Source organism: Pipistrellus hanaki, assembly GCF_964339955.1.
Source record: "Pipistrellus hanaki genome assembly, chromosome: 12".
NCBI classification, from domain to species: domain Eukaryota; kingdom Metazoa; phylum Chordata; class Mammalia; order Chiroptera; family Vespertilionidae; genus Pipistrellus; species Pipistrellus hanaki.
In genome coordinates, this window is record NC_140514.1 from 41,000,966 (window position 1) to 41,025,328 (window position 24,363).

Sequence of the window (24,363 nt, forward strand, 5' to 3'; positions counted from 1 at the left end):
CCTTAGTTTTTAGATTTTGTCATCTTTGTCAATCTGGCCCTTGGAATCTGCTCCATCTCTTTGGCCTCTGCTTACTTTTTGTACCAGAATACCGTGGCCTCAGCCTTTAAGCATCTGGAGGGGCCACCAAGTTCTTTATGAGGATGCTGAGCAGACATGGGATTGTGAGCTTTGGGACTGATCGAAAACCTGGGCAATTGTCAATACAGGTTTTTCTTAAGTTTAGGATTTTTCCTAGGTGCCGCCAGTCCTGCTGAGCATAGTCATGGTTGTGAGGCTACCCATCCACAAAAATCCTATTTATTCTTTGGTGCCTTTCACGGGCTTATTGGGTGTTCCATCTTTTTTTTTTTTCCTTCCATTTTTTCTTTTAGAAAGGAAGGGCGAGGGAGAGAGAGATAGAGACATCAATGATGAGAGAGAATCACCGATTAACTGCCTCCTGCACCCCCTCCCCCCCCATCCCCGCCCTACTGGGGATCCAGCCTGCAACCTGGGCATGCGTCTTTGACTGGAATTGAACCCAGGATCCTTCAGTCTACAGGCCGATGCTCTATCCACTAAGCCAAACACGCTGGGGCAAAGTTACTTGTTTTTATTAGGTGTCTCTTCATGAATGCTAACAGAGAATGTTCCACCCACTCTCCCAGTCAGAGGAGACAGGGATGTTAAATGCTTGTTAGCACTGTGATGGGCTTCCCTTTCTGGTAAGGCATTCAGCTGTGCATCAATGTCAAGGACGTTCTGACAAGGCCACCAAAGGATGTTCTGTTTCTAGGGCATGCAATGCCTTTCTGATAGCTCTGCTGTGCTTTCCCCTGCCTCATGGGATTATTTTGATAGTGGTTTGGGTAAGTGGTTGAAGTGGAAGACTTATTAGGCACTAACGGTGTTAAGCCCTTATGTGTACTGCCTCATTTAATCCTTTTGGTTAGCATTCCCGAGCTATAGACTGAGAAAATAGACTTCACAGGGGATGCGTACCTTGCATGCATTCAGCTAGTTCCTTTCAGAGCCCAGAGTGTATGCTCTTAATTGCTGTGCCATTTTGCCTCCCTGCTCATCTTCCTGTGTCATGTTCCCCTAGCTGTTTGACCACATTGCCGAATGCCTGGCTAACTTTATGGATAAGCTACAAATCAAAGACAAGAAGCTCCCCTTGGGCTTTACATTCTCATTCCCCTGCAGACAAACGAAACTAGATGAGGTGAGTAAAATGAGCTCTTCAGACACTTCTATTGTTTCATTCTTTGGGCTGGGAGGATGAGGAGGAACTCTGAGCCATGTGCTGCTATGGTGTTGGAGGTAGCTCTGATAGTTGTGTGGATGAGGTTTGTATCTTGAGAGTTCTGAGCTTCTGAGTGCGTGTGTGTAGGTGTGGAGGGGATGGTGAAGAAGTATCAGAGAACAGTGCACAATCCCACATACATTGCACATTATCCTGATCCCTTTTAGGGACACAGGAGTGAGAAATTAGTCAGGAACTCTTTTGATCTAAAGTTTTGTGATAAATATCTTTGTAAGAAAGATGCCTGGGGAGTCTCATCAGAGATTGCCATACCTTATTTTGGCAGTTCTATAGTCTGCCCTTTTCACTTCGGGGGCAGTTGATCATGAAGAAATAATTTAATTTTCTTTCTGGGTCTTTGATCGGGCTCAGGCTTCTTCCTAAGCTAGTTAGGAAGCAATATACACATTCAAGCATGGCAACAGTTTAATTAGCCCCATGGCAGAGCCTCTACTAATGGTTGTTTGAGGAGTGTGGTCTGAGTTTTGTAAGGAATTAATGTTCAATCATTGGTTCTTTTCCAGAGTTTCCTGGTCTCATGGACCAAGGGGTTCAAGTCCAGCGGTGTGGAAGGCAAAGACGTGGTTACTCTGATCCGGAAGGCCATCCAGAGGAGAGGGGTGAGTAGGGGCAGCAGGGATAGGGAGGCACGACTTAAAGGTTCTTTTGAGTCCACTCTGAAGCCTTCCCCAGTCTGTCCTCAACACAGTATGAGGACCTTTGTGATTCTTAGGTGACATTTTCTTTCTTCCTTGCTATGTTTACTCAATTTTTATTTTTTTCCAGTTTTAATGAAATATAATTGACATGCAGCTCTGTATTTTAAGATACACCACATAATGATTTCACACACATATATTGTAAAATAATTACTACCCCAAGAATCTTATAAATGATCAGATATCTTTGGGGTTAACATTATCGTGATGGATAAAAATCTTAGCTATGGTACAAGAAGAACCTTTAGTACTTAATCTGAAGAAGACTTGACCATCATTTTCTAGTAAGAAAGTCGGGATGCTGTTGGCATTAGGGTGGAATGGGGCAAAGAAAAGACAAGATAAAGGTCACAGAAAGATAAGACTTTCTGGGAGGGAGAGAGAGGTAAAGGAAAAGAAGAAAGAGGAGAAGATGACCATGATGACATGACAGGCTATTCTTAGGGCAGTGATGGCTTTGAACTGGACCACAGGGCTGGTGTCGGGAAGTCCTCCAGGATGAGGAGTGAGATGCAGCTGTTGGGCTCGATCTGGACCTGATTTCCAGCTATAACTTTTCTTTGGTTTTGAGTAGGGTTAATCAGAAGGCAGTCCTGTTACTCTTAAGCTGCGTGTCTTGCTACTCTTTCTCTCCATCTTCACATCTGTGACCTTTCTGTGATGGTGAAGGTCAGATCTCTCCTTTTCCCTCTGCAGGACTTTGATATTGATATTGTGGCTGTGGTGAATGACACAGTTGGGACCATGATGACCTGTGGCTATGATGACCAGAACTGCGAGATTGGTCTCATTGTGGGTACGTGAGCACTGGGTGTGAGGGCTGATAATTGGCCAATGGAGTGGGGTGTGGGCTGGAAAGGGAGGAGGGGAAGGGGTCCATGGCCTGGATGTCCCTTTGTACTTCATTTTAGAAGATAATGGTATAGTCACTTTGGAGGGCTGAGCCAGTACGAGTGGAGTTGGAGGGGGGGAGTTAATGGAGTGGACCATGTTGGAATGGCCCAGTAGTCTGCTCTGAGGAATGCCAGCTACCCTGGGCAATATCAGGATTGTGGGACAAGTGGGAGATGGGTGCTGGGCAGAGGACATTGTGGATATGCACTGAGCAGTCTCTTGCTTTGGACAGGCACGGGCAGCAATGCCTGCTACATGGAAGAGATGCGCCATATTGACACGGTGGAAGGCGATGAGGGGCGGATGTGCATCAACATGGAATGGGGGGCCTTTGGGGATGATGGCGTGCTCGATGACATCCGTACTGAGTTTGACCAGGAGATCGACATGGGCTCCCTGAACCCCGGGAAGCAACTGTGAGCAGAGGGCTTGGAGAGTGGGCTCAGGAGTTGGTTGGGAGCTGGCCAGGCTGGGTGGTGGTTCTCATTTTTGCTTTACAGTCTTATCCCTCAAAGGTTGCCAAGGTGCCCATTGGTCATGGGAATTTGTGCTCATGGTGACTGTAAATTTCTGAAGGGACTCTAAACAAGACAGAGCAGGCAGACACACCAGATAATAATGTGCTTTATCCTTCAGAACAGTAGTTTCAGACAGTCATATTCTGAGTCTTAAGTGTGTGGCCCGGCTCTATCTTTCCACCTTCAGTTTGCAAGTTGCCCTTAGAAACAGTTTGAGCCACATAGAAAAGTGTTCAGATGGCCAAGATGTGGGCCTGTGGAAACTCCTTTTGTAGCTCCCACCCCTTCACAGTCCAGACGACGGAGACTCTGTGGTAGGTGGCTCCTAATGACTGGCTGAAGCTTTGACTTAGAGCTCCAGTAGAGCTGCCTCTGAGCTCAGCTGGACCCCATGGGAGTCCCAGGGCCTCTCACCCCAGCAGTACCCAGACCCAAGACCTCCTTGGCCACCTTCCCTGGACCTGTGGCTGAGCAGGGGCCCTGAGGTGAACTAACTGGAGGAAGGGCTCCATCTGGACCCTGAATATTACACTCTCCAGCCTGGCCAGACATGGCATTTGGTTACTTTTGACTCTTACAAAACATTATTTCACTCTCACAAATGTTTTCCAAATGTCCCTTAAAGATCTTGAAATAGGGGTTGCTGCAAGCTTCACAGGCAATTACAAAACCCCTTGAGCAGCAGCTCAGGCTCTCTCTGGTCTGGTTGTTGGGAGTGACAGGAAAGCTTGTCGCGCTGATCTCTGCTTGGAGAGGAAAATCCAACCCTATAAACCAGCTCAACAGTGGGGGCCTTTTTCTTAACAGGGAGAGAGCCCTTGCTCCACCAAGGACGCAGGGTTTATTTAAGTCGCAAGCTTTCCCACAGGTTGAAACGAGAGTCCATTTACTTGTAGCGTTCACAGGAACAACCTGGCTATGCCTGCCATGGCCGGGGAGGAATTTATGGACTGAAAAGTCACTCATTCATTGCCTGCCTCCATCGACGAGACAACCCACGCCATTCCTAGGAGCTATGTGCCCTTTGAAGTGTTAGAAGACAGAATTGCCAGCCCGGCCTTGGCATCCCACCCCCGGCTCAGCCTTAGACAAATCAAATCAAAGTCTGGGAGGACCTGTCCCAGTGTCAGCCGTGGTAGTTCCAAGGTTATTTTTGGGCTTGAGGAGGAACTTTGACTCTTTATATGTCTCTAAGTAAATATTTTTCAAACATTGACGGAAACAAAGTGTTTTTGAAAACTGGAATTAGAAACTTTAAAAAACTGCCCACACTTCAGAACCCCACTGGACCCCCCTCCTACCTCCCATAAGATCACCTATTTAGAGAAATCGACACACACACACACACACACACGAGTTCCTTGCTCTTGAAGCCGGTCTGCCTCCCAGGCAGTTGGCTGTGCTGGCCCTCAAACATTTGAAATGCATCCTCTGTTTAAGCAGTTTAGCTAGCTCTTCACTTAGCTCTAATTCTGCCATGCTTGACCTTGGATCTTGAGCAAGTCCCTTCCTGAGGGCCCAACTTCCTCTCTTGTAGACAACACCAAGAGACATCTGAGTCCCTTCCCCAGCCCCACTGTGGGCCTCCTCGGTGAAGCCTGGCCCAGTTAGTGCCTGCAGGCCCCGAGGGCCTCCTCTCCCTAGCACCCAGATCCTTTGAGATATGGAGAAAGGGCCTTCTTTGCCAAGAAGAATTGTAAAGGCTTAGTTTCCCATCACAGTCTGAGACAGAAAGACTGTCTTTTGAAGATAACAGTGCCATCTAGTGGCAAAGAAATAAATTCCCTGACTGCCCTCTCAGCTTGGGCAACTGCTGTTGGTGGTTCTTAAACATGCTTTATCTTATCACCTGCCTGCTCAGGAACTTGCAGCATCTCTCACTCCCTTATTTCTGAGAAACTTTAAGGCATTTTGAGCTCTTTCTAAGCCGCCCAAACTGCTTTTCTAATCTTGCCCCATCATTCTTTCTCCTTATACCCTCAGAGTTTTTTACACGTTAGGAATTCACAAATGGCCTGCAAGATTGATCAGGGACTGTGTGAGGTGATGAATTGCTGGGCTTACAACCCCTCCCCCCAATTTAATCATATGGACCTTTCTGTCATGTAAATAAATATTGGGGTTCATTTTACATTAGGTTTCATTTTCAAAAATCACTTCCTTGCTAGAGAAAAAAAAATTATAAAACTCACTACCTTGTGTGTAACTTACTATACTGAAGTTTCAGACAATTACAGAACTAGTAGCCCTGAGCACAAATCCGTGCACCACTAGCTCTCTGCAGGGCCTGGCCACTCCGTGCCTGCTGCCCAGAGGCTCTCCGTGGCTTAACGGCCCATCCGTGTCCCGGCCTGGCCAGAGGCCCATCGATGGCCGGGCATGGAACGCTTGCCTTGTCACCGCAGCAATGAAGCACGCATTCTGCCAGGCTGCTCATGATGCCTCCTCTCAGCAGCTGCCACCCAGGACTGGGGGACTCCAGCGGGGCTGAGAGGACTGGGCACTGCCATCTTGCACCACCATTTTTATGATGGGTGATGGTTAATTTGCATATTACCATTTTATTAGATAGGATGTCCCACACTCCTTGATATTTTGCCTGCTATTGGCCCATCCTCTCCACAGTTCAAGGCCCACCTGCCTGCGGAGACAGCCCAGGCTCCCCAGCTCCTCCAACCCTGCCCTGGCTGTCACTTCATACAGCTCACTCCCAGGCGGTGCCACACAAGTTAACCCTCCCATGTGCATCTGTCCCGACCAGCGGGAGATCAACGTGGGGGTGAGGAGGCACCTAGAAGGGAATGATAGAGGACAGGAGATGCGAAGAAATGGAGGCAAGACAAAGTTCTGATCAAGCCTCGAATTTTATTGTTGAAGCTGCAATATATATATATATATATATATATATATATATATATATATATATATATATATACATACATACATACAGGCTGTAGGGGGAGGTTGCCATGGCAGGGCAAACTATGGGAGGGAGGATCAGGGAGGGGACATTATAGGGATCTTCTGGAGCAGGATGTGTCCTTAAGCAATAGGTTATCTTTAGCTTCTGGCCAAACCCGCAGGGCACCGCATAACTTCTGCTAGAAGGAACTTAATTCTAAGATGGAGTTGTATTTTCTTAAGACGGAGTTGCTTGTCTCAACTCTGATGGCTCCCAACATGCATCAGCCTCTAACGTTGTTGAAGTTGCACATGTGTGCATGCTGCCTCCTCCGGGAAGTTGAGAGCTCACAGACAGCTGGGACTTCATTGGTTTTCTGGTGTGTGTCTCCCTGCAGATTTGAGAAGATGATCAGTGGGATGTACATGGGGGAACTGGTGAGGCTTATCCTGGTGAAGATGGCCAAGGAGGAGCTGCTTTTCAGGGGGAAGCTCAGCGCTGAGCTCCTCGCCAAGGGCCGCTTTGAGACCAAAGATGTTTCAGATATTGAAGGGTAAGTTTTCGGGTTCCTCTCTTTTCACCGAAGAGTGGTCAGGCCATTGGGGATGAAGAAGGGGCACTGGCCTTTGACCCCTCAAATGTGGACAGCAAGAGGGGTTTGAGGTCAAACTCTCGCCCAACATGGGCCATGGGGAAGCCAGTGGTTTGAGGTCACTTAACAAATAGTCTCCGCCCTAGTCCATTAAGCGTGCTGATTTCCAAAGTGCCTCCTGGTGCTGACTGGCCTCCATGCTCAGAGATGTCACACTTGCATTCCTGCTTGGTGTGGAGTGGGGGTCGGGGTCTTGGCTTAATGCTAGAGGCTCCCCCTGGGCCCCTTAACGACTCATTTCCATCCATTTCCTTTCCCTACTGACACTCTGACATTTCATTCTCTATTGGCGATTCTCAAAAAGGACTCCATTCTGACCCCTGCTTCATAACCGAAGAACAGGTCCTTGGGTGACCCAGAGAGATACCCATTTAGTTCCAGTAGCTGGAGCCGAGGCTGCGTTTTCCTGGAGCAGCAGGGGTGGGAGCGAGGGTGGCCTCATTTTGGTCTTCCATTGAACAATATTCAGAGTTGGGCCTTGTCTCCTGTTCCTGGGGCCACTTGTGGCTGGAGGTGGCCCTGTCTCAGAGACCAGCTGGTGGAGAGGAGGTAATTTGGGTGTAAAGGAAGCAGTGAAACAGTTCAAATGACTGGAGATGGAAACTCTTGAAGGAACTGTTCCTACTTGTTAAACCCTGAGGGGAGGCAAGTCCTAAAATTTGCGAGGCACTTAGTTCCCCTAAGCAGTGTGCTTCTCTTGCAACACCAGCCCTTCATGACCGTCTTTAGCATGAGTGAAAGCAGTGCCCACTCCGTCTTGAAACGCAATAGACTCTGAAAGTCTATTTACAGAAGTAGGGTGGGCCGAAACAGGTTTGGCTCAGTAGGTAGAACGTCAGCCTGCGGACTGAAAGGTCCCAGGTTCAATTCCCGTCAAGGGCATGTACCTTGGTTGTGGGCACATCCCCAGGAGGGCGTGTGCAAGAGGCAACTGATCGATGATTCTCTCTCATTGATGTTTCTAACTCTCTGTCACTCTCTCTTCCTCTCTGTAAAAAAAAAAAATCAATAAAATATATTAAAAAAGAAAAAGGAAGTAGGGTGGGCTCCACAGCTGGGATCACACCGAGGGAGGTGGTGGGTAGCAGGGACACTCTTCCCTCTACCCCACAATACAAGCAAACGCACAAACTCTTACACACAAATTAGTATATAAAGCCCTGAGAACAAGTCTATTTTTTAAATAGTTTTACTCACCTGGGGGGAGGGAGGGCAGAGTGTCTGTCTGTCTAGGAGAGGAGCCTTGTGTTTCTCCTCTTTGTTCAATTCCCTCATCAGTGGGCGGAGCAGTGAAGCGGGCATCTGCCCTCCCTGGGAGATGACATTTGCTGAAGCTGCGGGGTTTCCTGGCCAGCCAACCCCCTTCCCTCCCCCCACCCCTCTCCCACTGGCCACAGAGGGTTGGACACGTGCCCACCCGCTCTCTTTCTGTTTCCCAGGGAGAAGGACGGTATCCGGAAGGCTCACGAGGTCCTGGTGCGGCTGGGCATAGAGCCGACCCAGGAGGACTGCGTGGCCACTCACCGCATCTGCCAGATCGTGTCCACGCGCTCCGCCAGCCTGTGCGCGGCCACCCTGGCGGCTGTGCTGCGGCGCATCAAGGAGAACAAGGGCGAGGAGCGCCTGCGCTCCACCATCGGGGTGGATGGCTCCGTCTACAAGAAACACCCCCAGTGAGTCGGCGTGCGGGTGCGGGACCCAGAGGGATGGGGTTCCCAGGGCACTCGGGGACCCCTGACAGCCTCGAGAGAGACCCCCCAGTGACTCTAGGCGCCAACTCTGTTTTACATTCTGGGTGGTGGAGATGGACCGTGGAGTTGAGGGTCTTTGTAGAATAAAGCTCCCAGCTAGGTGATTTCTGAAGGCTGCTGGCCACTGGAGTCGGGGGGTGGGGGTGGGGGGGGTGGGGGGGGTGGGGGGGGTGGGGGGGGTGGGGGGTAGGGGGGTGGGGGGGTGGGGGGGGGTCTACTCAGAGCTCTCCTGGCCACTCCGGGCGCTTGTTGCCACCCTCTTGTTTAGGAGTTAGTGTTTCTCTTCACTTATTTTTTTGAATCTCATGATTCTTGATGGTCCCTTCAGATACTGTGTCCTCTGCCTGGAGCCACCCAGCCCTGGCTGATCTGGGTATTGAATTAATTCTTCCCTGTCCTTCATGATTTTTATTTATTTATTTATTTTGGTGACACCTGGATAATCTGAGCTTTATAAGGATTTAAACACCCAAACATTTTACAGAGGACAGAAGCCTTCATGTTTTGATTCTTTGGGTCATAAGTGCAAAACTGTGCAAGTTTCAGCTGGGACCCAGAAGATCTTTCTCTGTTGTGCCCACTTAGCCATCGTGCTCACCTGTTAGGAGTGCCAGGTCGGTGGGCCTGCATTGACTGAACCGTCTGGTGCAGAAAGTCTCAGCCCCCCCACTCAGTCCCTGGCCTCCCAGTCCAGGGCTTCCCGCACTTTAAAGTGCACACAGGTCAGCTGGGGATCCTGCCGAGAGGCCAGTTCTGATTCAGAAGTTCTGGGTTCAGGATGCTGCGGGCCCACAGACCACACCTGGAGTGGTGAGGGCCTGGGAGGTCATGATTCAAAGCAGCCACCACCCAAGAATTTCTTGCTGAGCATACCTACCTGTTCAGACATCTTGGGAATCTTTGTGGCAGGAATTGGCCAACGACACCCAAGTCCAGAATAGCATTTCAACTTTTTCTGATTTGGGTCTTTCCCGGGGAGCATCTAATGAAATGAATGATGAAACATGAATAGTAGTTGGTGTCAGAATCACCTGATTCTACTGGGCTCTTCCAGGAAAGAGGATACTGGGTGGGGCAGAGGAGCTGTGGCCTGTGGGATGAGGAGGTCTATGTGACCGCCTGCAGGGGATAGTGGCTTTTTAAAAGAGTCTTCCCTTTCAACAGGCATTGGACCCAGCCAGGGTGGGCATAGTTGGACACCTGAGCTTTTATACAGTGACCTCTAACTTGGGAAAGAGTGAGGAGGGGATGTTCGGGGCAGATCTGCTTCTGCGGGTACCTCTTGGCTTTTGTGCTGAGGTGGTGCGCTAATGCTCCAACCATCAGCACCATTGACCCTGGCTGTGGACACTCACTTCCTTCTCACCCTCTCTCGGTGACTGCAGTTTCGCCAAGCGACTTCACAAGACGGTGCGGCGCCTGGTGCCGGACTGCGAAGTCCGCTTCCTCCGCTCCGAGGATGGCAGTGGCAAGGGGGCGGCCATGGTGACAGCGGTGGCCTACCGGCTGGCCGACCAACACCGGGCCCGGCAGAAGATCTTGGAGTCTCTGAAGCTGAGCCGGGAGCAGCTGCTGGAAGTCAAGAAGAGGATGAAGCTAGAGATGGAGCGAGGTCTGAGCAAGGAGACTCATGCCGTGGCCCCGGTCAAGATGCTGCCCACCTACGTGTGCGCCACCCCTGATGGCACAGGTAATGGCTGGGCTGCCACTCAGCTCACCACGGTGGGCCTTTGTCCTGGTGTGGACACTCTGGGAGAACTCCTTAGCCTTAGCATTGGATGTTTGGACCAGAACATATATCTCCAACTATAGAACAAATGCTCCTCCACTTCCGATCGCGTTACATCCCAATAAACTCATCGTAAGTCGAAAATGCATTTAATACACCCAACTTACCGAACATCACAGCTTTCATAGCCTAACTTAAATGTGCTCAGAACACTTGCGTACATTAGCCTACACTTGGGCAAAATCATCTGACACATGAATACACTGTGGAGCGCTGATTGTTACCCTGGTGATCGATGGCTCACTAGGAGTTCTGGCTCGTTGCCGCTGCCATCACAAGAGTATTATACCACATCACTAGTCCTGGTAAAGGTCAACATTTGAAGTATGGGTTCTGCTCAATTGCTTTCACATTATTGTAAAGTAAAAAAATCATTAAGTCAAACCATTGTAAATTGGGGACCATCTGTATTAGGAAATTCTAATGCTAATAAGCTCAATCAAGACTAAAATTTGAGCTGTGGTGATTTAATGCTTATTATGTGCCAAACACATCTCTGAGTACTTAACACATGTCAATTCATTTAATCTTTACCTGCTAACAGAGATTAGTAGTTAGTTTGTTTGTCAACAAACTGTTAATGGTTGGCACAGAGCTAAGGCACAGAGAAATAAAGAAACCTGCCCCGTTCACACAGCTGGAAAATGGCAGAGCTGGAATTCAAACCCAGGGATTTTGGTTCAGTGCCAGCTCTTGTAAGCGCTAGGTCAAGGGTTGGCACTCTAAGGCCCACAGACTGAATCTGGCCCACCATCTGTTTTTTGTAAATAAAGTTTTATTACTGCACAGTCTTGCCCATTTGTCCACGTATTGTTTATGGCTGCTTTGCACTACCATGGCAAAGCCATGTGGTTGCAGAAGAGACCGGCTTACAAGGCCTAGCCCTTTACAGAAAAATATTGCTGATCCCTGGTCTACATCTCACGACCAAAATGATGGCAGTTTTCCCCCCTACCCCCCGCCCCCCAATTCATTGGAAACAATCACTCGGTACACGTTCCAGAGGCAGAGACTGGGACTTGGCCCCTGCTCCACCCTCCGCTGGCAGTGTGGCCTCCAGCAAGTGCCTCCCCCTAGGTCAGCTGGGTCGTGGGCTCTCATCAGAGGGGAACTCAGTCCTTGCTGCCTGAGGGTTGCTGAGCTCTGTGTGAGGGAGGAGCACATGGTGATTGCCCAACAAAGGAGGGTGTTTGTCTCTGCCGTTCCTTCTCTAGTCTAAATAAGGTGGCCTTTGACTTAGCAATGAATGGCATGTTAGATGTTTTTGAGTACACAGTCTCCCTTTCCTCTGTTGTGAATGCACAGGTCATTGTGTCTTCTGGGCACCCCCCCACCCTACCCCTGAACTCATTTAAGAACCACTAAGGAGCCAGCAGGTCTCTGGTCCTGGGGTCTTCAGTTCTTTACTGTTAGGTGGAGCTCACAGTCCGTCACCCCTGAGGTAGTGAAGACCTCCCCATGAGGGTGCTTTAGACCCTGTCACTCTCTGCTGGGGTCACATGGTCATCATCTTCCTGGGTTTGTTTTCAGAGAAAGGCGATTTCCTGGCCTTGGACCTCGGGGGCACCAATTTCCGGGTCCTGCTGGTGCGTGTGCGGAACGGGAAGCGGCGCGGAGTGGAGATGCACAACAAGATCTACGCCATCCCGCAGGAGGTCATGCACGGCACGGGGGACGAGGTGAGGCAGGGCAGCACCTGGGAGGGGACCCCAGCAGACATCCCCTTCTTCCCTGAGAGGGCATCGCTCCCTCTGCTCACCATGGTCCCGGGAGGGCTGGGTGGGCCAGGACCCAGGGCTGGCCTTACTCGGGATCGCACCTGGCTTGCATTTCTCCCGGGTGGAGGCCTCACTCGTGCTCAGACCTTGCTGGGGGAAGCCTGCCTGGACAAGGGCCCCTCCCTGAGAGCGCGGCTTCTCCCCGCAGCTGTTTGACCATATCGTCCAGTGCATCGCCGACTTCCTGGAGTACATGGGCATGAAGGGCGTGTCCCTGCCCCTGGGCTTCACCTTCTCCTTCCCCTGCCAGCAGAACAGCCTGGACGAGGTAAGAGGCCCTTCCTGGAGGGCTGTGCTGTGGGTTTTATGGACTGTATACCAGCCACAAGGTTCCGCTTAGAGGAGGAAAAGAAGGGCATGCATGAGCCGTCTGGAGGAGGGGCCTGTTGGTGGGAACGAGTGAGTCAGAGCTGGCCGGGGATAACTAGCTTCGCTCAGCTGCAACAAGCAATCTTTGGGATCACAATGAGGATGCTAATCAAGATATTAACATTTTTAAAGCAGTTTTTATGTCAGGTACTAGGCCAGGCTTTCTACACACATTATTTCATTTAATCCTCATGGTAACTTATAAGGTTGGTGTTTGTACACCCATTATGCGGAAAGGAAAATAAGGTCTATAGCGATGCCCAATATTAAAACCCACCGTTTCTTAGGTTGCAAAACCTAGACCAGGTCAGATAGCTTCGGAACTACCAAGCCACAACTTGAATTCTGGTTTCCTGACACCTAAGTCCATGCTCTCAATGAAGCTCAGCTGCTCCTGAGGCTCTTGCTTTGGGCTCAGGACATTTTCGTTCATCTCGGGTCATTCGAGTGCCCTCGCTCTTCTCTAGTCTCACCTTTGCTTTCATTTCCTTGGATGAATGAAGCCAGTGGCGAGTACCGGTGTTCCCAGGTATTCTGGACATGGGTGTGTTGAGAAGTGTCCAGAGACCGAGTAGGTGGTGCTCAGGCTTGATCTGAGTCCATACTTGGTCTATTAGGTGTCAAAATACTGTCGTTGAAGCTGTTGTTCCTCTGTTTTTGTTGGGAAGCTTGCGTGCCTGGTGCATGTGGGTAGTGAGCTGTGGGAGGAGTTGCCAGGGGACCAGAGGCATAGCTCCTGCTCTGGGTGCTTCCAAAGAGACTGGACTGATGTTCCTGCTCTGGGTGCTTACAAAGAGACTAGACTGATGAAGCAAGCTTAGGAAAGCCAGAGCTGCCCTTTGTTACCGATGGGTGCAAAAGTCCTGGGGAGGCGTGGTGTCATGTGTGCTGAGCCCCTGCATGGAGGGCCTGAGGAATCCTGGGACCGTCTCAGTCAGGTGGAGGGGTTGATAGGGCTGAAAGGCAATCAGCCTGCAGTGGGGAGGAGGGCATGTAGGTGGAATAGTCACAGGTTCCGTGAGCTCGGCCCGGTGGTGAGAAGGGCAGAGTTTTCTACAGCAACCCTCAGGTGGCTCAGCTGTTTTGTAACTGCCTCCTACTCCTCCCTTGGGAGAGCCAGATTCATTGTGTGCACTAAGACAGCTAAGGTTTGGGGCCGATCTGCCTTAGAAACCCTGCCTAACCCAGTGTTTCCCAGTATATTTAGTGATGGGAGAGAATCATTGAGAGAGAGAGAGAGAGAGAGAGAGAGAGAGAGAGAGAGAGAGGGAGAGAGAGAGAGAGAGAGAGAAACTTTAGTGATGGCAGAGAATCATTGATTGGCTGCCTCCTGCATGCCCCACACTGGGGATTGGGCCCACAACCTGGGCATGTGCCCTGACCAGGATTTGAACCATGACCTCCTGGTTCATAGATCAACACTCAACCACTGAACTACGCTAGCAGAACCTTCATATTTGTTTCTTGATAGCAGCAAAGAGGAAACCAGGGAACAAAACCCTTTCTCTTTGGAACATTTCTCTCCTGTCAAAGCTACTATGTTACCTGTTCCCGGAGGGGCCCATGGCCTGGCTCAGGGCCACAATAAGGATGAGAGGGCTGGGGAGGGGGGAGGGGGGGGAGGGGGAGAAGGGGAAGGGGAACTCCAAGGAGCTCCGAGTGCTTCCCTCACTGGGAGGGTGGTGAAGCTTAGATGTCACCCCAACCATGGGCAGGGCATTTGTTCTCTGTTTCCTTAGTTTGATGTAGATGTAGGATGGGGGCAGGGTACACTGCCTTTCCCAGCGAAGGAAATAAGCATGTAGAACTTAGTTCCCTGGCAGGCACAGTTGTGTGATGCTTGTGGCCCGGCCATTGGAGTCACTGGGCCTGGGAGGGAGTCTGCTTCTCTTCTCCAGGCTGCAGGCCTTCGGCCAGTTACTCCAGAGCCGTGGTTACCTGTAAGATGGGCATGACAATATTGCCCAGGGTTGCTGTGAGGATTAAATGCTGTGATGCATCATGAGATGTGCTTCGCCTGGCACATTGTGGGCACTCAGTAAATCCAAGTACGGGAAACACGCCTGTTGGGAAGCATGGTGGGCGAGACGATGGGTTACTAAAGGGCATCTGCAGAACCGGTGTAAGGGAATGGCCGGGGGGTCCTTCTCTGATGCCCTAACTACTGCTCCGTGTGATTTTTAGAGCATCCTCCTCAAGTGGACGAAAGGTTTCAAGGCGTCTGGCTGCGAGGGTGAGGACGTGGTGAGCCTGCTGAAGGAAGCCATCCACCGGCGAGAGGTGGGAGAGACACGGCGGGCCTGTGTGTGCAGAGCGGGGGGAAGTGTTGAGTGTGGTTGAGTTGGTCAGGTGGAGAAGTAACATAGTCCTTCAGCCGTTCGTGGGTGCCTGCTGTGTGTCAAGCCTGCTCTTGGCCCTGGGGACTCAGGAACAACCATAACAAACTCTCGTCCTGTAAGCGAACCCAGGAGCTAATGCCAGTGCTGTAGAGCTATGACGAGAAATGAAGTTGGGCGAGCACATAGTGAGTGGGCTCGGGGAGGGGCACTCTTTTCAATAGTTATAACCAGGGAAGGCCTCTGAGGAGGTGACCTTTGAGCAGAGACCTGCATGCAAAGAGAATGAGCCATGCTGTATGCGTCTTCTGTTCATGGAAATCTCCCTTGCAAGTGGACTGTGCAATATACTTTGCAAAACATCTGTCTACAGTAGAGGTCACAGACAACATTAGTGAAGGACACACGCTGAGGTAAAGCAAGATATTGTGATTCATTTGTGGACTGGGGATCTGCTTTGGCCCTCTCAGGAGTTTGACCTGGACGTGGTGGCCGTGGTGAATGACACAGTCGGGACTATGATGACCTGTGGCTACGAAGACCCTCGCTGTGAAGTTGGCCTCATTGTTGGTAAGGACCTAGGCCGTCCTTCCCCGAGGGGGTCACCCGGCCTCGGGTGGGTGGGAGGCGGTGCTGACTGAGGCCCTGACATCTCTGTGATTGGCAGGCACGGGCAGCAATGCCTGCTACATGGAGGAGATGCGGAACGTGCAGCTGGTGGATGGGGAAGAGGGGCGGATGTGCGTCAACATGGAGTGGGGAGCTTTCGGGGACAATGGGTGCCTGGATGAGTTCCGCACGGAGTTTGATGTGGCCGTGGATGAGCTTTCCCTCAACCCAGGCAAACAGAGGTAGGTGCCCAGCTGCTTGTGGCCTCTGGGTCGTGTATCCCAGAACTGGATAGAGACAAGTAATCCGTTCCTCTACTACAGCAAATCCCACAATGTTCGTTCTCTTGAGATGTTAATAGAAAGGATTTCCTTGGGATGGGTTTCTTATCCAATACATCTGGAAAGTTCTGGGTCTTTTTCCCCCTGCTGGACAGTGATGCTTTCCAAGCCCAATTGGGAAAACAAATCACAACAGTATATCGCAAGGGGATTTCATACAGGGGACTGGTCACGGAGGTTTTAGAGAGATGAAAAGACAAAGGGGACACAGAGTTAGTACATGTAAGCAGCGGCTCCCACCCCTAGGACTGTGAGAACAGTCAGGAGAGAGTGTTGGGACCTAAGTCTGGGACGGTGGGAAAAACAAATGAGAGTTGAACCAGTCATGCTACCAGGGAGAAGAAGGAAGCATCGCTGGGGAGGGGCAGACAGGAACAAGAAGCAGGCAGGAGCAGACCTTTTCCTGCTCCTCCTCCTCCTCTTCCTCCTCCTTCTCCTCCTCCCTCCATCAAGTATGTTGCACCCTCTGTTGTCAGGACTGGATGAGGGGACAGCCCCAGGAAGCACCACAAAGCCCCTAGTGTGGTGTGGGGGAATCTGAGCTGAGAGACTAGTGTAAGATCCAGCATGCTTCCCACTAGGAGGATGTCGTGTTTCCTAACCACATCAATCAGGGACCACTGTACTGTGCAATACACTTTGCAAAACATCTGTCTAGAGTAGAGATCACAGACAACATTAGTAAAGGACACGCTGAGGTAAAGCAAGACAAGTAGCAATGGGGTCTTGGCTGAAACTGGGCACCTCCTCGGCTTTTGTAAGGCACTCCTCGGGGCCCAAAGGCCCTCAGCCACTGAGTCGTCACATACCGTTTTGATGGCCAGGACAGGACGACTCCAGCTGGCACAAGTTACTTGGCTGATAATGACTAGGTGTAGGAGAAAGCATGCTAAACGCCTATTGAGATTAAGGGTTAAGGCTCCTCCCCTTCTCCTGGAAGGGTGGTCACTTTGAGTTTATATTCCTTATTGAGGCGTCAGGAATAAGCCTTGGAAAGGTGGGCCAATCCCAAGGACCCTGTGGGCCTCCGGCACTGTAGCCAGCTTCACCGAACACCAGGAATCCTGTGAATCGGGTAGCATGTCCTTTCCCACCAAGGGGAATCTGCATGCCCTGTGCTGTCACATGGTCAGGGGACTGAACTGGTCTGTCGTGTCTCATCGCATCCCACCGCCTTCCCACTTAATCTCCATGGATGTCGCCCACATTGCAGGTTTGAGAAAATGATCAGTGGCATGTACTTGGGCGAGATTGTCCGGAACATCCTCATTGATTTCACCAAGCGCGGGCTGCTCTTCCGTGGCCGCATCTCAGAGCGACTCAAGACAAGGGGGATCTTTGAAACCAAGTTCCTGTCTCAGATTGAGAGGTGAGGATTTCAGTCCTAGAGGAGGGTGTGACTATGTCCTCCTCATGGACAGACACGCTGAAGGATTTCCACAGCTCAAGTCATACCAAGTACACTAGGGTTTCTTTTCTTCCTACAATTTTATTTGCATTTGTTTTGTAAATAGTACTAAAGTGGATTTCAGATCATCCAGGGTGGGGGAGTAGGAATAGAACATGGATCTGATGTTGGCCAGTGATGCTTGTCCTGCTGACCCATGCACAGCATTGAGAGAAGGGACTTGAGAGACTTTGCAATCACCACATGTTGTTGTTGTTATTATTATTATTATTATTATTATTATTATTGTCTTTATTATGCCCAAGTGAGTGGAATACCTAGACAGCGAATTTCCTTTAGTTTTGTGTATCATTTCTGCAGTAGCATTGCTGCACCTCATCTAGGCCAAGTGGAACAGGGAGCTGCTGCTTCGTGTTACAGCCGCACCCAGGAGGGGTCTGTGTGGTCCCACGGGATGAGCTCAGAACAGGAGCCACCTTGCTGGCCTTTACACCAGCTCCTGGATGGCCAGGCTCCTAGAGTGGCCTCTGACCCCTATGGCACGTGACTGACCACTTGCTGTCTCCCTCCCACCCAGTGACTGCCTGGCCCTGCTGCAGGTCCGAGCCATCCTGCACCACTTGGGGCTCGAGAGCACCTGTGACGACAGCATCATCGTCAAGGAGGTGTGCACCGTCGTGGCGCGGCGGGCAGCCCAGCTCTGTGGCGCAGGCATGGCCGCCGTGGTGGACAAAATACGAGAAAACCGTGGGCTGGACACTCTGAAAGTGACAGTGGGTGTGGACGGAACCCTCTACAAGCTCCATCCTCAGTGAGTGACCACACTCCCTGCCCATCTTTCCCCCTCTCTCTATGTTCTTTCCTTGCTTTCCCCTAGCAAGCCATCGGCATTCCAAAGAGTATATGTTATATCATAGATTAGATTAATGACCAGAAGTAGGCCATTTTCCCCACCCAACTGCCTTGTGAGCCCCTTCCCAGTTGCACTGTTCGCTGTTCCCTGCCTGGGGTAAGTGCTATGGTGGCTCCATCCCTTGCTTCCTTCTCCCATGTATCTATGTATGCACCTACATAATTTTGAGCCCACCATATGATTCTTAGGGGAATCATATGGCATCTCTTCTTTTGGGACTGACTTTCCCTACACAGCATTTATGGTCTGGACATGCATCCTTCTGGAAGTATCCATTTTAGTTCATTCATTTCCAGGGCTGTAATAATAACTGTGTTATTCTATGGCTGTTGAATGTTGGGTTGTTTTTAGATATTAACTGCTAGAGGCCCGGTGCACGAATTTGTGCATGGATGGGGTATAACCTGGTTGAACTCCCAGTTGAGAGGACAGTTTGCATATTAGCCTTTTATTATATGGGATTGCAGAAAGTGCTCTGGTGAACATTTAGTATATGTATTCTGAAACATACATTTCTGGGGCAAAGTTTTTATACAATCTAAAGCACAGCCTGGCAGGCTACAGCCTCAGCTTTTTGTAAATAAAGTTTGATTGGAACACAGGGAATGTCTTAGTCTTTCTCCCCTGGAAGCTTTTCAGCTAAAAACTAAAATAATAGAGCTGTGTTCCTGGCCTAGACTACAGGTGGGATGCAGTGAGGGAGGAGAGACTTGTTGATTGAGTTGTTACCTGCTGTCACCGGGGTTGCTTCAAGGAGCTGAGGGACTTGCCCAGAGTTTACACAGTTAGTGAACAGAGTAGCCCTTGAGAAGTCCCGAGTCCCTGTTGCTGAAGCTCATTGTCACGGTGACAACAGGAGCCTTAGTCCCAGGTGACGGCTGGGAAGCGGACAATGCCAGCTACCAGCACTGGGGGGTGTTGGGAGCCTCTGTCCTGGCGTCACAGGTCCCCACCCTGTGACAGACCTGGTCCTGTCCCAGCAGCAACCCCTGAGGCTGCTCCTTTTGCCTTCACTGACATTTTGGACTCACTTGGGTCTGATGTGAGTCAGTACTTTTGGAAAATAGAATGTGGGGAGTGGGGCTGCGGGGAGGTCCTTCCCTCCAGAGTTTATGACCAGGCTGTGCACACCTGTGGCAGCCAGGAGGGTTGAAGGAACTCCTCTTTCACCGAGTAGTTTTTTAAGAACATAACTCTTAATGAACAACATAGACTGATGAACAAGAACAGACCCAGAGACAGGGAGGCATGGATCAGACTGTAGGACCTCAGAGGGAGTGGAGGGGAGGGTGGGGATAAAGGGAAGAGAACAACCAAAGGACTTGTGTGCATACATATGAGCCTAACTGGTGGTCAAGGACAACAGGGGGGTGGGAGCATGCGTGGGGAAGGATGGGGAATGGGAATGGGGGGGTGATGAAGTTAAAATCTTAGCCCGCACTGATGTAGCATTTGGGCATTTCACCTGTGGCTCCAAGCCTCCATTTTCTGATGTGCAGTTTGTAGTAAGTGTTTACTTAGTCCACAGCAGCTGCCATTCTCTTCTTCATCTAAGTATTCCTGGGTTTCCAGCATCACTTCCTAGGGTCGCATCTCTGGGACACAGAGCAGTCGTGACTAAGGTGTTTTTTTCTCCTCTCGTCTCTTCCCAACCTCCAGCTTCGCCAAAGTCATGCACGCGACCGTGAAGGACCTGGCCCCCAAGTGTGACGTGTCCTTCCTGGCGTCGGAGGACGGCAGCGGGAAGGGGGCGGCCCTCATCACGGCGGTGGCCTGCCGCATCCGCGAGGCCGGACAGCGGTAGAGTCCCCGAGGCCGGCAGGGACTGCCTCTGGTTCCCCTCCGCCCTGCTTTCAATGGAGATGCCATCCCCTGTGGCAGAGACAGACTCTCGGCTCGTCCTTGGCAGAGGGGACCCTGCCAGCCTGCGTCTTGTCTCCGTGTGTCCTCGCTGTAGAGTTTGGTGCCCACACCTTGGCCCTCATGAGAAAAATGCCAAGATTTGTTCGCATTAGTCACCACCATTCCCCTCGGTCCTCTTAAAACTTAGAACAAATGTTAACCTTTAGTCAAACCCACCCCCTGGCCGACTTCCAGGTCCCTGTGCCATCCTGCAGGGTGGGGACACTAATGAAAAGATACGGTTGCTTCACCTTGAACCCTGGCTGCTTCACCTTGGACCCCGGACATGGTATTTCTAGTGGAAAGCATCCCCTGGCACGGAGGTTGGCACTGTTTCTCAGAGACTGGGGAGGTCTCCACTAACCTGAGCCTGATTCTCCCACCGGCAGAACGTGGGGGGTGGGGAGGAGAGGGGCACCATGGAGGGAAGTCCCAGATGGCCATGCGAAAGCCCCTTTTCAGCCTCCTCTGCAAGCACCACCGCCTGGTGGGGGGCTGTTCCTGGAATCAGAGCGCCCGCAGTCTGAGCGTGCAATACCAAAGCCACGAGCTGACACGTCGTGGACTTGTGTGGGTTCACCAGTCATCCACGGGCCATGGACCTTGAGGTGGGGACTTTTGGCCTGTTTTTTTTTTGTTTTTTTTTATGTTTCCTGCCGAAGTGTAAACACTGTATTTTCATTTTAACTTATGTTTGAAATTTATTTAGTTCCACAAAGCACCTGTGCTCCCTCATCTGGATACTGGATGTCATGAACGGTTGTATGTATGTATTTATATGTTAGTTTGCCATGTATATAGATACACAGGGTCTCCTCAGACCCGGCCTGTTAGTAGGTGGGTAGTAAAAGGATGGAAGGAGGAAAGACTGATGGGTTAGTAGAAATACCTCATTCGCCTGTGGGAAGAGAAGGGAAGCTCTTCATGGTGAGTGAACGGCCACGCACCTCCCTCCCGGTTCCTCCTTTCCCTGCGGACTCCGACATGTGGAAAGCGAGGGAGAGCGTGGAAGAGGCTGGGCCTCTGGGTTGAAGCAATCACAGCCCTAGCTGCTCTGTGGGAACTTCCCTCGGGAAGTGTTTACCCGGATGTTAACCAAAGGACTCAGACTCACTGCTTAGGAACCTTGATTCGTAAGGCGTGCGCTACAATTGTAAAGCTCTCTAACAAGACAGGAGAAGCCACCGAAAAACATTAAAAAATAAAATAAAATTTGTGCCCGACCGTGAATAACAAACCAAAATAATGAAATAAACAATGGAACGAAGCCTCGGGGATAGCACTTCAGAGATTGGTGTCCTAGCAAAATTGGGTTTGTAGATGTTTCACAAGGAGCGTGTGGAGAGTTTCTTTGGCCTGAGCTGTTTTTATACACAGTATTGATTCCAAATTGCTGGGGGATAGGGGAAGCAGCGTAAAACCTTTTCATATCCTACTCCAGAGTGACTTTAATTCCGAGTCCTCAAGCCCACTTCATCCCTAAAATATGGGGCCCCCACACGTGGAGCCTGAATGCTGAGTTACAAAGAAGGAATGGCCTTGCAACGCCATTGACCTGGACACACAGGTCAAGACAGGAAGATGGAAGAGACAAGTTGCAACAGCACCCAATTCTCAACGCATTTATCAGATGTGTGTTGAGAACAGTGTCTAGATTTGTGTGTCACTAAAGGATGCCCAAGAAATAGAGGTGAGTTTTAACTTTTAAACTTGACGGTTAGGCTGCTTCTAGGAAGTTGCTCATTTTTTAAAGGTCGAGCTGTGTGTTGCTGTGAAAGATGTGCTGTAGGTTTCCAAAAAGGAACACTGCCAAGTGCATTCTGAATGTGTGTGTTCCCACAACGGGGTGACAGTTCCTTGCTGATGCTGCTCTGCCTGATGTAAATACAGGGAATCTCAATCTTGGACTGGGATGTGCTGAATGGCGGGTCGTCTCAAATCCTCGAGCACTCTAGTCTAGTGAAGATGTTGTCGTGTACAATAAAGAATTAATTGCATTAACAATGTGATGTTAAGTGTTATTAAAAAATTGAATAAAATAACGTTTTCCAAAATACTCCATATGTGATTCGTGAGTATTTGCAAGAGTGCAGTCACATGTTCTGGGCATATAAGAACTTCCTGGCCAGTATGAAAAATGTACAGGTGTCATGATTTTGACTGCATGCTCTTGGACAGGTGTACACATGAAGCAGGAGGTGGCACTAGAATTAAATGACAACGTTTTATTCAAGGGCCTTACGGCGAATTGCAATTTAGAAAGCCCTACCAGCTAAAACCCAGAGTATTCTAGAGAAAAAGAAAAGTTGAGAGTTTTTATAGTAAAAAAAAAAAAAAGCACATCCTTGAGAAGAATCAGTTCTGCATTTTTAGCTTCTGGATATCTTCCAGATACCCGATGTTCTGAACAATGAAATCATCTTTCCTAACTTCTTCAGAGGGTTACCTAGAGGACTTGTGTATTTCCAGATGTTCTCATGTGCACACATGAGAGTTCCCAAGTTGACGTTCGCAGGCTATTAAAGGAGGTAAAATCGATTCCTCATGTCTCCGCCCACTCTGCGTTAAGTGGTTTGGTTCACTCGCCTGTAGGGACTCCATTTTGTTTCTTACCTCTTTCCCCAGAGGCATGTGGCCAGGACTTGGCCTGGACCCCAGGTATTGCTCTTCCCAGAAACTCAGCACTGCAACTGGAAGGTGACTTTCCCTCGGTTTCAAACACAGCTGGCCCTGAAGTCTACAGTTTAAGCAGTTTGTTGAGATACAGCAGAACCCTCTGAAGTGCTGGCTGCATTCTGCAGGCACATGTAACTCACACCCAGGATAGACAGCCCTTATGTGAACATCTAAAGAGCCCTTGGCCGAAACCGGTTTGGCTCAGTGGCTAGAGCGTCGGTCTGCGGACTGAAGGGTCCCAGGTTCGATTCCGGTCAAGGGCATGTACATTGGTTGCAGGCACATCCCTGGTGGGGGGTGTGCAGGAGGCAGTGGGTCGATGTTTCTCTCTCATAGATGTTTCTAACTCTATCCCTCTCCCTTCTTCTCTGTAAAAAATCAATAAAATATATTAAAATAAATAAATAAATAAATAAAAAGTAAATAAAGAGCCCTTGCCTATATGCTCTCCCTACCAACCTTCCTCATCTCCCTAATATGCAAAACACAAACCTGGGAGATAAATTCCTCTCAAGTCCCTAATGATACCCACGGACATTGACATGGCCCTGCTTGACTGGCAATAATAGGGAGGAAACTGACCAAGGGTCACAGGAAACTAGAGAATAGCAGGGGAGGGAGGGGGGGAGATGGTCCTCACTAGTGGTAAAAGAAATTAAAATTAGACCCTAGTTTTCCAACTTCAATTTGGAGAGTTTTAGGGAGCATTCTCACACAATTGGGGTGAGTGCAAATTAGTACAATCATTTAAGAGGGGAAAAGGCACTATTCATCGAAACATGTTTTGGATAATTTTCTAGAAATTTGTGAAGAAGAAAGACACAGAATTGGAGACTAAGATTTGGCTGTAAGGGTATTATCTACTACATATGACTTTTAATAGCACAAGGGGGCACTCCATACGATGGATCGGCTCATCCTGTATCAGGGTCAAGTCAGGAAGACAATCCACTTTATTCAAACTTGAAAACAAGGACTAGGGCCCAGATGATGTGGCTCAATAGTTAAGCATGGACCTATGAACCAGGAGGTCAGGTTTCGACTCCCAGACAGGGCACATGCCCAGGTTGTGGGCTCCATGCCCAGTAGGGGTCATGTATGAGGCAGCCAATCAATGATTCATTCTCATCATTGATACTTCTATCTCCCTCTCCCTCTCAGAAATCAATAAAAAAAAAATTTTTTTTAAAGAAAATAAACTAAAACAGGGACTTGATTATAAAGGTGATGGGAGAGCTCAGAAGCTAAACACTAGAGAAGCACCCCAGAGATTAACATCAATAAAGCCACTTCTACCTCCTGGCTGGGCCAGAGTCCAAAAGCTGGGGAGGGGATGCAGGGGCTGGGAAGGGGGTGGTTAGAAACACCTTAACTGCTCCCTCTCACTCTCTTGTCTTCTGGAGGCTCTCCCCTGGGCTGAGGCTGGCAGGATGCCAGCTGGCAAAGGGAATCTGGGAAATGTAGTGCCTGTGACTCAGAGCAGGGGAGGATGGGCCTGGGGCTGATTAATAAGTAACT

The 24,363-nt window shown here is 50.0% G+C and overlaps 1 protein-coding gene and 1 long non-coding RNA gene across 11 annotated transcripts in view; both read left to right on the top strand.

Moving 5' to 3' along the window:
- HK2 (hexokinase 2) overlaps positions 1–22,225 on the top strand; it is a 58,308-nt gene extending 36,083 nt beyond the window's left edge. Inside the window, exons 4-18 of the mRNA XM_084901360.1 lie at positions 1,088–1,207; positions 1,813–1,908; positions 2,704–2,803; positions 3,134–3,317; positions 6,719–6,874; positions 8,413–8,646; positions 10,110–10,414; positions 12,044–12,192; positions 12,440–12,559; positions 14,845–14,940; positions 15,467–15,566; positions 15,664–15,847; positions 17,160–17,315; positions 17,932–18,165; positions 19,927–22,225. Of these exons, the coding sequence (XP_084757486.1) occupies positions 1,088–1,207; positions 1,813–1,908; positions 2,704–2,803; positions 3,134–3,317; positions 6,719–6,874; positions 8,413–8,646; positions 10,110–10,414; positions 12,044–12,192; positions 12,440–12,559; positions 14,845–14,940; positions 15,467–15,566; positions 15,664–15,847; positions 17,160–17,315; positions 17,932–18,165; positions 19,927–20,071 (2,379 nt within the window). The 3' untranslated portion in view covers positions 20,072–22,225. The remainder of the gene's footprint in view (positions 1–1,087; positions 1,208–1,812; positions 1,909–2,703; positions 2,804–3,133; positions 3,318–6,718; positions 6,875–8,412; positions 8,647–10,109; positions 10,415–12,043; positions 12,193–12,439; positions 12,560–14,844; positions 14,941–15,466; positions 15,567–15,663; positions 15,848–17,159; positions 17,316–17,931; positions 18,166–19,926) is intronic.
- LOC311631350 overlaps positions 1–24,363 on the top strand; it is a 741,950-nt gene that overhangs the window by 272,826 nt on the left and 444,761 nt on the right. The window lies entirely within an intron of this gene.